Source organism: Palaemon carinicauda, chromosome 1, assembly GCF_036898095.1.
Source record: "Palaemon carinicauda isolate YSFRI2023 chromosome 1, ASM3689809v2, whole genome shotgun sequence".
Classification (NCBI taxonomy): Eukaryota; Metazoa; Arthropoda; class Malacostraca; order Decapoda; family Palaemonidae; genus Palaemon; species Palaemon carinicauda.
In genome coordinates this window covers 142,052,223-142,064,722 of record NC_090725.1, presented here as the reverse complement: position 1 = coordinate 142,064,722, position 12,500 = coordinate 142,052,223, and the positions used below count along the sequence as shown (strand labels likewise).

At 34.5% G+C, this 12,500-nt stretch overlaps 1 protein-coding gene across 1 annotated transcript in view; it reads right to left on the bottom strand.

The window, feature by feature from the left end:
• Positions 1–7,855: 7,855 nt before the first annotated feature.
• Positions 7,856–12,500, bottom strand: part of lqfR (clathrin interactor lqfR) — a 142,811-nt gene continuing 138,166 nt past the window's right edge. Inside the window, exon 12 of the mRNA XM_068385612.1 lies at positions 7,856–11,698. Within this exon, the coding sequence (XP_068241713.1) occupies positions 11,457–11,698 (242 nt within the window). The 3' untranslated portion in view covers positions 7,856–11,456. The remainder of the gene's footprint in view (positions 11,699–12,500) is intronic.

The following is a 12,500-nucleotide window of genomic DNA, read 5'->3' as shown; positions in this document are numbered from 1 at the left end:
CAGAGCTTCCTTCACTCCATCCATCCACCCAAACCTTGGCCTTCCTCTTGTACTTCTCCCATCAACTCTTGCATTCATCACTTTCTATAGCAGACAGCCATTTTCCATTCTCTCAACATGGCCAAACCACCTCAACACATTCATATCCACTCTAGCTACTAACTAATTTCTTACACCTGTTCTCACCCTCACTACTTCATTCCTAACTCTAATCTACTAGAGATACACCAGCCATAATTCTTAGACATTTCATCTCAAACACATCCCTCCATCACTTTCATTCCCCACAACTCCGATCCCTACACATGTAAAACTTAGTAAATAATATTTTAAGATACCATCTGTAAAATTTAGTAAATATTTTAAAATATCAAATGTAAAATTTGGTAAATAATATTCTAAGATACTATCTGTAAAATTTAGTAAATAAAACTCTAAGATACCATCTGTAAAATTTTAGGATACCATCTATAAACTTTACCAAATAATATTTTAGGGTATATGTAAAATTTAGTAAATAATATTTGTTCCGTAACTGAAATACAAACCACGCTATTTAATATGGGTAATTACTTTTGGCGTAGCTGAAATGACGAGCCATTAGAATTTTAACGAGGGTTTACTACCCCACCGCTAGTTAGCGGGGGATAGGGAGGTGTAGTATACTACCCCTCCCCCCCCACGCACACACACACACCTGTGCTGAACTCACTTTGCTATCGGCTCGGGTGCTAGACGGACGTGTCCCCTATCACCCTCGCCTACACTGACAGCCATTAATCTTTGTTTGCTTTTTCTTTTTGACAGAGTGTTTGGAAGTTGGCCTCTACGATGCGGAAGTGTCCCGGCTTACCTGACCGCCCTTGTGGGACTTATATGTCGGCGGTCGAAACAGATCCGAGGACCTCAGGCCTGTGGTCAGAATCAGTAAAGTGCCTCCATATAAACCTGCTAGAAATGAAGGCCGTATTCCTGGCCCTTCAACAGTTCCAACAATACCTGGCGGGTCACTCTGTGATGGTGATGAGCGACAACACCACAGGAGTGGCTTACATCAACAAGCAGGGATGCACCATTTCGGAGCAGCTATCCCATCTTGCAGTAGAGATACTGAGATGGACCGAAGTCCACTCGATTCCACTATCGGCTCGCTTCATTCCAGGCAAGAGGAATGTGCTCGCCGACAGTCTGAGCAAAGTGTCTCAGATAGTGAGTACCGAGTGGTCTTTAGGTCGTCTAGTAGCCAACAAACTCCTGACTTTGTGGGGTTCCCCGACTGTGGATCTATTCGCTACAGCGTTGAACTTCAAGCTCCCGCTGTACTGCTCCCCAGTCCCGGATCCCAAGGCACTCTGGCAAGATACCTTCCAACAATGGTGGGACAACATCAACGTTTACGCCCTTCCCCCGTTCTGTCTGATGAGGAGGGTACTCAACAACCAGAACATCGGTCAATCTCTCGATGACCCTGATAGCTCCGCTATGGCATCACGTGGAATGGTTTCCGGACCTTCTGCAACTCCTGACGGAGTTCCCGAGAGAACTCCCTCCACGACACGAGCTACTCAATCAACCACACGCCAACATCTTTCACAAGGCCGTAGCTTTGCTTCGGCTTCACGGCTGGAGACTATCCAGCATCTCCTCGCAGAGAGAGGATTTTCGCAACAAGTTGCGGAAAGGATGTCTGGACACCTGCGAAGGTCATCCGCAGGGGTCTACCAGGCAAAGTGGAGAGTTTTCTGTGGTTGGTGTCGTGGAAGGGGTATCTCTCCACTCGATGCCACTATTCCAGCAATAGCAGAGTTCTTTGTGTATTTGCGAGAAGAAATGCGCCTTTGAGTCTCGGCATTGAAAGGCTATCGCTCAGCCTTAAGTCTCGCCTTTAGGCTCAAAGGAGTGGACATTCTTCTTCGCTGGAACTTTCCTTACTCATACGAAGTTATGAACTTACCTGCCCTCAGTCGGAAGTGAGATCTCCTCCATGGAACGTGGTTCGAGTTGTCCGGTCTCTGAAGAGACCTCCCTTCGAACCATTATGCCAGGCTTCAGATCGCCACCTGACTTGGAAGACGGTGTTCCTACTTGCGTTGGCTTCGGCCAAACAAGTTGGAGAACTGCATGGTCTCTCGTATGACATCGCCCATTCAAGGGAATGGGGGAGGTAACGTTCAGATTCGTCCCTGAGTTTGTTGCTAAAACTCAGAATCCGGGAGTGCCAGACCCTCGGTTTGACTCTTTCCGGATTTCGAGTCTTCCTTCCGTAACAGATGACCCAGACCATCTCCTACTGTGTCCAGTAAGGAGTCTGAGGCTCTATCTTAACCCTTTTACCCCCAAGCTCTTTGGAAATTTCCAACCCTTAACCCCCAAGGGGTTATTTTTTCCCCAGCACAGTATATTTTTTTCAAATTGCTCTAACAGCCTTAATTTTTGTCATAGAGAGGTCAGGTTGGTCTCATTCTCTTGGAAAATTTTTATAGCATTTTATTGCAAGGACGTACCGGTACGTCCATGGGGGTAAAGGGATGAGTTTTGTGAAACATACCAGTATGTCCTTTTGGGGTAAAAGGGTTAAGAGAACAGCTGCAATTCGTCCTCAAGTGCAAGCATTGTTTGTAAGCACTGGGAGGACAAAGAGGAGGGTCACCAAGAATACCATCTCGGCTTTGATTCGTAGGGTAATCCATCATTCCCTGAATCCCGACCCTCCTCCGTCACGTCGCCCTAGAGCACATGATGTCAGGGGCATAGCTACGTCCCTGGCCTTCAAACAGAACTACTCAGTGACGGAGGTTCTACAAGCAGGGGTGTGGAAGCGTCAGATGACCTTCACAGCCCACTACCTGCAAGACGTGACCCACAGGAGGCTCGATACGTTCTCTATCGGCCCTGTGGTGGCTGCACAACAGCTGGTTTAAACCTCAGGCTCCTTAATAGACAAGTAGCAGAGGGTTGAGGGCATTGTTACCCGGTTTTAGTCTGCATGAATGAAAAGGTATGTCTGGCCCTTATTCTTTTCTTCATCCTCCCCTCTCTTGGGGAAAGCAGCTTCCTGTGTTCTCTGCACAGCTGACCTCAAACCACTGCAGGTAAACCATGTTCCCTTGTGTTCCTAGTATTAAACTAATATTATCACGTCCCCCATACCCTGACGAGGTGGTATTGGGAGAGTCCTAGCCTTAAGTTTCCATCTAAAGAACTTCAGGTCAACCTCCTAGGACGAGTCACATTTCATTCCTCCACACACAGCTTATGTAGGCCGCAGCCCTTGCAGAGCAAGGTGCTAGCGAGGTGCAGGGACTCCTTATCGTTGAGTGCCGACACACTCAGATACCGAGTCCCCGGGCAAAAAGCCAAAAGCCAGTAATGGCTGGGACTTACCACCCTACCTAAGGGTTGAGTCACCCATATCAAATAGCGTGGTTTGTATTTCAGTTACGGAACAAATGACAAATTCCTAGGTAATTTGTATTTTTCCTAACTATACAAACCTTAGCTATTTAATCAAACTTGCCCGCCAGCCCTGTCTCCCGTGAAGTCCTACCTCTAAGCAAAGTGAGCTCAGCACAGGTGTGTGTGAGGGGTGGGTGTAGTATACTACCCCTCCCTACCACCCCCCCCCCAACTAGCAGTGGGGTAGTAAACCGTCGTTAAAATTCTAATGGCTCGTCATTTCAGCTACACCGAAAGTAATTACCCATATTAAATAGCTAAGGTTTGTATAGTTAGGAAAAATACAAATTACCTACGAATTTGTCATTTTAAGCTACTATCAGTAAAATTTATTAAATAATAATTTAAGATATCATATCTAAAATTTAAGATACCACCTGTAAAATTGAGTAAATAATATTTCGAGATACCATATGTAAAATTTAGTAAATATTTCAAGATACCATATTTAGTAAATAGTATTTTAGGGTAACATATGCAAAATGACTCTAGTTCCCCAAACACATCCTCCTGGCTTCATTTCTAGTAAAAAAATTTTTTGCTTTCTTTATGATCAACATGAACTGTTTTGCAAAAGATTTATTTCAAATCCACTCTACTACATTATGCATGGGAATTTTTAATTATAAATTCACAAACTTGATACTTATTTATATGGTCAGGAATAAATAAAATGGAGTAGACAAATTCATTTTATTGGCTTGGTAGAAAAGATATATCTCCTTATCTGCAGCATTTAAGAATTCTTTACACCCTCAAACCACAGTTATATTATTACCAAAACAAAGGTTCTTCATCTCACTGACCTTTCCTTCTTTTGTGATATAACTGAAAAAATTCAAAATGATTTAGGCATTTACATACCTATAGTACAGTAGTAATAAAGCAACCTCAAGAAGTCTTACTTTTGCATATCAAATACTTAAGTGCTGTGCAAATGTTAGCCTTTCTGATAATTCTTTTTGATAGAATTGCTATGACTACTATTACTACAACCAAATATGTGAAATTTAAGGAAAAAACTCAACAGCTAAATATTTTAGATATTGTTCTAAATAACTTAAACAAAAATTCTATGGTTCTCATTTGATATGCTATTAAAAAAAAATCTCCACAACATCAAAAATACAGTTTTGCCTAGCAGGAAGGCAAGGACAGTGACAGTGGCCAGAGTAAAAATATTTCAGAATTATTGTATATTACAGGGAAAATTTGCTATGTACAGGGAAATAGGAATCACAAAAGAATTTCACAACAGATGACTTCATTGTATACGATACAAATCTAGTCATTTTCCATTAAAAAATCTCACTACAAAATGAGCTCTATGTTTAACAACAAAAATGTACGAGTATAGAGAACAGTGCTTGATTAAAACAAAATAATACATTATACCAGTTCAAATCTTCCTTTTTCAAATATAAGCCACACTACAAAAGTGTTCTCACTAACAGCACACTAGTCAAACACAAGCTGCACATCCCATTATTGGAACAGCATAACTTCTTATTCAACTTAAAAATACTCCAAATAAAATTATCTGTAAGATGTACTGCTTTCAATCTTGGCTCAAATTCATTTCCCTTAGTACAGGAATACCTAAAAACTATAAAATTTAATTTCCCTTAGTACAGTAATGATCAAAACACTTCAGTGTACTGAACTAATAAATCCAGATATAAATGTCAATCAAGAAAACATGTAATAGTAAATAAGGTGTGTGTCTACATACATACATACACATATATTTATATATATATATATATATATATATATATATATATATATATATATATATATATATATATATATATATGTGTGTGTGTGTACATACATACATACATGCATACATATATAAATATATATATATATATATATATATATATATATATATATATATATATATATATATACACATACTGTATACTGTATATATATATAAATATATAAATTTATATATGTAAAGCCACTAAAGCATACAATATATTTCACTATCCCTTTTGTAAGATAATTCAAGAATTGGTTCAAAATATGAAAAGACTAAGCTTTAATAAAAAAAAATGAAAATGAAATAAAAAGGAATGAAATAAAGAAAGCAAAATATCTAATAACTTGCTTATTGTGTTGGTATGCATCTAATAATGTCAGCAAATGAAACGATGCACTGTTTACAATACTACTGACATAGTTTACCATTAGTTTCATCAAACTTTCAAGCTTTAAACAAATTCCTAATGTGACCAGATAACTTTTGGAGTATTATTTATTGGCAAATTTTCAATTTTACTTTGTCAGATACAGTCTAAATCACAATAGCTAATAAATTGGTAAGTAACTGACGGACAGAATGCTATTCACAGTGTACAGGACAATATTTTCTTTTTCCACTACAGTGATGTAGAGTGAAAAGGGACACTTGTGCATCCCAAGTCTCTAATAATATAATGATATAAAAGTTAAACGACATTTCATGTAATGGAGATTGGTTATTGGTACATGAAAATCCTTACTTTGCTTAATAAGTCTACCAAGTTAAATATTATAATACTTTAGGGCTGGCTACAAAAGTTTTAACACTGAAATTCAAATTTTATTTCATTGTTTTTTTTTTAAGAAATTAATCTTACAAACTGAAATGAATAAAAGAATTGACGATCTCTTGAATTGATTAGTCTGTAGAACTAGATATGTCCCATGATATTATGCATCAATAAAGTATCTTAATAAATAGATATATTTTAAAAATTTAAGCATATAGGAGCAGTTGCCATACTTACAGGATAAGCTTCATGATGTAGTTAGAACTGCTTAGGTTTACCATCCTTTTTATCCTTTCTTGGGTGGAGAATAGATAGCTTAATACTAACTAAAGCTCACTTTTAACCATTGTTATTTATGCCAACTAATCCAAATCTTCCTTATGTAGGTTTCCTACAATATCTTTTAATTTCAGGAAGCTATACATCTGTTTTCACGGCAGAGGTTTTTCTTGCAATGTGGTCAGCAGTCAAGATTGATAAAACTAAAAAGGAACAAATATTTTCTATTTTTAGCAAATTAAGTTTTAATTCTAAAAATAATAAGCTAATATAAATGTTAAAATATTTCAATTTTTGATACCTGCATATGTAACGATTAAAGGAAATTAGGAAGCTGATAACGTACTCAAGATATACAGTAACTAGATCAAATACAACTGTTCATACATTACAGCACGAATAATAAAACAGATTTAGCAACCAGTTGGTTTGTGGTGTTCTTCATTCCAAAGGGAATATCAGAGAACTTAACACCCGATCTTTGAAATAGTCACACACGTTTGACCTATGAGTATTTAATGAATAATCCACATGACCAAATCCAAGAGAGCATTAAAATGGTGCAAATGCTCAAGTGAAATTTCATCACAAACCATAATTAGTTTATCCATTCATGAAGTTTATAACCATATGGTAATCTGATGACACACTTTGGTGTCATCCGTTCATGATATAGTGTATATATTTTATTCAGCTTTCTAATGAATAAGTAGGTTCATACATGACATCATTGTGCAACATACAAAATTTTGTCCCTGGCCAAAGGCAAGAGCATGACAATGATTTTGTCACAGCCGGGATCACCAGAGGGTCAAGAAAAATATCAATTAACATGTATGGAATCAATCAAAAACAAACCCTTCTAGCCAGCCCTATAAAGTTAAAAATTTTAACCTTGTGGTGTGGTCTGATTGAAATGTTTTTTTATTAATAATACTGTAGTGATCAGTAAATATAACTGAAAATTTTAGTTTTTATAATTGTGTAAGCTATTGACTCAAAATTTTAATCACTGACTTCTAGATATCAGATTGACTGTTTCTTCTTTTTAACAGATTTATAGTTTTTTTTAGTAGTCCTTTTTACTATTCTTAGTTTTAGTTCTTGATATGTTTTAAATAACCCCCTTTAGGTTTATATTTTGTTTTAGTTGTCCTTTTGACTACAGTATACTTAATTTTAGTTTTGATATGTTTAAATTCCTCCTAAAACAAAGTCTGAATACCAATATACAATACCGGACATGGAACATTTACATTTTCATTTATTCTTTCTTTTTAGATAAAGACAGTATCCCCTACTGCAGAACTGCTGTATAATTTGGGAACACTGATAAAAGCAGGATTAATACAGATGGATAAAAGAATGGTAGGGATCATATACATATACAGTAACTGTACTAATTTTTTTTCAAACCACTCAATACTTCACCATTTTCTAACTTCTCGCCATCTTGCCTGAAGCTCAATGATTTACAATACTGTAAATCAATTTCAGAACAGGTTATTGTAAATGTGTAATGCATGATTCCAATGTATGTATGCTAAAATATGTAAGAAAAAATGAAATAAAACAAAAAATAAAGCAGCTTTAGTATAATAATTCTGAGGTTAATGAAAAAGTGCGAGTTACATTCTTTCCTCTACTAAAATAGAAAACAACTATGTACTAAAACAAAATACCTAAAAATCATGTACTTAATCTAAAATAAATATTAAAGCAACCAAAATATAATTATATTAAACTCCAGCTGTCCCTTTTTTTATACATGTGAAATTTTAAACCAACTTCTATGAGCCAAAGACAATCAATCTACCTACACACACTCAGTAATAAAAGCCGTGAACTTCATGGACCCACGAGTTAAGCTACATTTTGTATTGTAGTTGAAGAAGTAAATATGATATGAAGCTTATCCTCACTTTCAGATCTCTCTGAATTCCTTGAAAGCTCTACTGTGATGAAGCAGTTTTCGTTTCATACAAAGCCGTGGGATCATTTGTCAATTAAAGATTAAAATATTTAAGGCATAATTACGGTGAAGTTCAGGGCTAGTTGCTTTAACATAACTATATATCATATTGCAAATAATCAAAAGTAAAAAATATTGCAAATCAAAATTTAAGATTATGTAAGCATAAAAGCAAGATTTTGGAAAAGCAAGATTTTGGAGAAATTGTAAAAGAAAATAACAGTATTTAGTCCTACTTGTAAAGAGCCATTAAATAATGTAAATGAAAATCATACAGTACAGTACATGATTCAAATACCAAAAAATCATGTGAATTACATAATGAAAGTCATATACTGTGTAAACAAAAGCTATCATCGGTAATATGTGGCCTTTAATACGAGTACAAATTCCATATATATCTAATACAGTACTGCATGTATCATAAGTAATAAATGAAACCATCCAAACGATCTCATAAAAACACTATTTACACCAGAAAAAAGTACATGGATGGCCTTATTAAAGGATGATATTATATGGAAATCCAGAACTCCCATAATAAAGGCCCAATATATAGTCAATACATAATAATTCATTAATATAACAGATTAGCCCAAAAAGGAAAATAACAAGTGGGGCTGTGTAATGACCTACTTGACCTATAAACATTTTAACAAAATATATATTTATACAGTACCTATATTATAGTAAAACTACAAAATAGTATTCAGTAACAAAATCTAAGTGGTGGCTATTAAAAGCCCTGTAAGTTCAGTATGAAAATCACTGAGATAATAGATAATGCAACTCCACAATAATCTTCTGAATAAGCTTTGATTATATTTTATAAAATATACAAAACTTATCAACCTGTTAATTCTATTTATGTACAACCATGGCAGTGAGCTAGGAAAAAATAAAGCCGAGAAATCTTAGATGAGCTCACAAACTTTTATAAACAAATCAAATATAACTCAAACTATTAAAATTATAAAAATATAAGTAACAATTATTAGTTTTATATTGATTACAAGTTAATCATTCCCACCGAAAATGTATCATGGAGTGCTGATGTACAAAATGTTAAACTAGTAACCTTATTTCTCCAGACCATAAAATATGATTTTAGGACCAGCAACACAAAATATGTACCTACAATGATTGTATTGTATATGGTACTCTTTCAGATACAACATTCATGCTTATTTTGAGGCACAAAATTGTTAAAATCAGGTGAGATTGCAAGGAACATCTACACTTTGACATCTAAAGCATCTATGTGTAGCAACAAAAAATCGTGCAGTTCTTTGGCAAGATTGTGTAAGACTAAAATTCTGAATTCTTCTCAGTACGAATCATGGCATAATCAATATTATTGACCTACCTACATAAAAATACATTGTCTTGTGAAAATCGAAGAAGTTCTTAATACACTACAGTATATATTTCATCTTTATCACTAACAAAGAAAAAACTTTCTCACATGTTTAAACCATTTTCATCATTGATACGTATCAGTTTAAGGTTTCTGTATTTAGTTAATTACTAATTTCTCCAGAAAATTTATTTCCATTTTAGTACTCACTTTGATTCTTCTTCTATACCATTAAATATGTTACATTATCATATTTCTCAGGTCCTTCAGGGCATGTTGTTTATAATGTGTAGTAGGAATCCAGAATTCTGCTGATCGTATTTTTAATATATCATAGAATATGAGTAGTCAAGCTCTGAAGACCATTAAATTATATAAAGAAAACCAAAGTCACTACTTCAAGAAATACATTATGAAAACTTTAGAAAAGATTTTGACCATTACATGAGAATAAGTGTTTCACTGTACAACTGCATGTTCTCGAAGCTTCCAAGGGCTTTTGATAAGCATATTTATTAAAGTTTCCCTATCTACCTTCTTATATGCTGACAGATTGCTTGAAGGCTGTTTTATGGGAAATGCTTACTTTTGGGGAAGGAAAAACTAATCCAAATACAGTAGTCAAAGTGAAAATACACTTAATTTCCTTTAAAATAAGCAAGCCGCTAACACAAAATTTTACTATTTTTAGCTGCCTTTATTTCAATTGATACTTACATTTCATTCCCCTTTCATACCAACAAAGCCATTCAAATTTCGAAATTTTACGAGTATATTTCTAATAAACAATACTACATGTTCCTATTCCTTATCAAATCAGTAATATTGTAGCTAAAACATTAACAAACATGAAGAGAACCCCATGAAAAAAATTGAGAAATACTGTATACTTTTTCTTAAAAGAAATATACCAGATTATGGAAATGTTCTGTTAGCAACAATGTTAAAGATGGAGAGGAAGTAAATATTAAAGACCAAAAGAATTATAGAAAAAAATAATAATGTAAATATATAAATGTTTCAATAAGACAGTTGAGCAAATTCTATTTTCTATTAAAGTTTCAGTGGTTTCATTTCCACTTAAAAAATAATTTAGAGGAAAAAAAACTAACCTTTTCCATTTTATAAAGGCTTTAACTAACCTTAACACATTGAAATGAAGACCAAAGGAATCTTGAGGTTTTGTGTTTACTGTGCTGTTGTATAAAAATTTAAACTTGATATAAAGTCTAACTACAAATAAGTTTATACTACTGTACTTAACTTATTGGGATATATGTATCTGTTTTAAATTGTGGTTATTAGAACTATATTACATAACAGCCATATCATAAAAAAATACTCTATTAAAGGAGTGGTGAAGGCTTCAGAAACACCAGTCATGAAGTACGAATTAAATACTGAAAAAAATCACCTTAATAAAATATATGTCCCTTCTAACAAATCATGAAATACTTGCATATTACTTGCAATTCCTTCTTCTGAATAATATTAATGTTGCTTTTAGGATGTTTTAAAGCTTGGATCAATCAGATCATTTAGTAAAGTAAAGAGGGGTGTGATGTACTTTCAATTTTTTATTTTCTTTTTTATAGCAAATCAATAAATACCAATTACCGTAAACTAAATAAAGAAATGTTCAATCACCTGTAACCCCTTCAAATACTGTTCCTGCAGTATGAATCATAAAATTTTAAATTTCAACATGACTAACCTAAATTAATTCTATTTGGTCACATATTTCACCCATTTATTTTCCACTCTGTAATTTTCCAGTTATCAACACAGTGTTCACCAGTATAATCTATCTACATATTTCCACAACACATACTCAGTTAATAGCAACTCGATGTTACAAACCAAGATTATTGGGCATTGATACTGGACCAGCTGGTTGCATCTGACCCATCATAGGTACCATATTTCCCATCATAGCACCAGGCATAGTCATTGGCATTCCACTGTTTGGTCGAACAGGCGGGGAAATCATCCCTGGCACCATGTTTGTCGACATGACATTTCCATTCATGGCAGCTGGTGTTTGCTGTGGTGGCATCATCATCCCCTGCATCATGGGGGCATTCAACATCAATCCTGAAAACATTTAAATTATTATTACAGCTTTACCATATAAGTTAATTAGGATTTTCAACTCTTCTATGCTGACCCAAATAGGTTAGTTTATTATCTATTCATGACTTTATCCACCAACTCTAATATGTATCCAATCCAGTGCATCTAAGTAATAGGAGTATTTTAATACAATAAGGAAGAGTTATAATCTCTTATTCATAGTTTAGGATTCATTACTGAGTACAGTATTTGTAAATGCTTAATAGAGAGTGACCATAAATGTTCTTCATTAGCCATTTACAAGTATAGATTTTACACAATAAAATGCATAGCACACATAACATCACTATTAACCCTATTCCGTCTGTTTAATCTTAAATTGTACAAAAAATTGGCTTAAAGTATTTTGAGATTTTTGTTGCTGAATCTATTCTGAAGTGTTTTAATTCTTTCATTCTACCATGTCTCGAGTATTGTTCTTCTATCTGGTCTTCAGTGGACAACTCTCATCTTGATTTGTTTAATAAGAATTTGTGGTCTATTAAATTATGCATTCATGATCTCGATATCAATCTCTGACACCGTTGTTCAGTTAGTTCTTTATGCATGTTGTATAAGATTTTTTTTTAATTCTGACTATCCTTTACATTCAGATCTACCCAAACTGTACCTCCTGTACACAGTACTATGCATGCAGTAAATTGTAAGCCTCAATTCTACACTGTTTTCTAGAAGTTTTATTCCAGCTGTGACCAAATCGTGGAATGATCTTCCTAATACAGCATTTGAATTGGTGGAACTTCAGAAGTTCAAACTTGTAGCA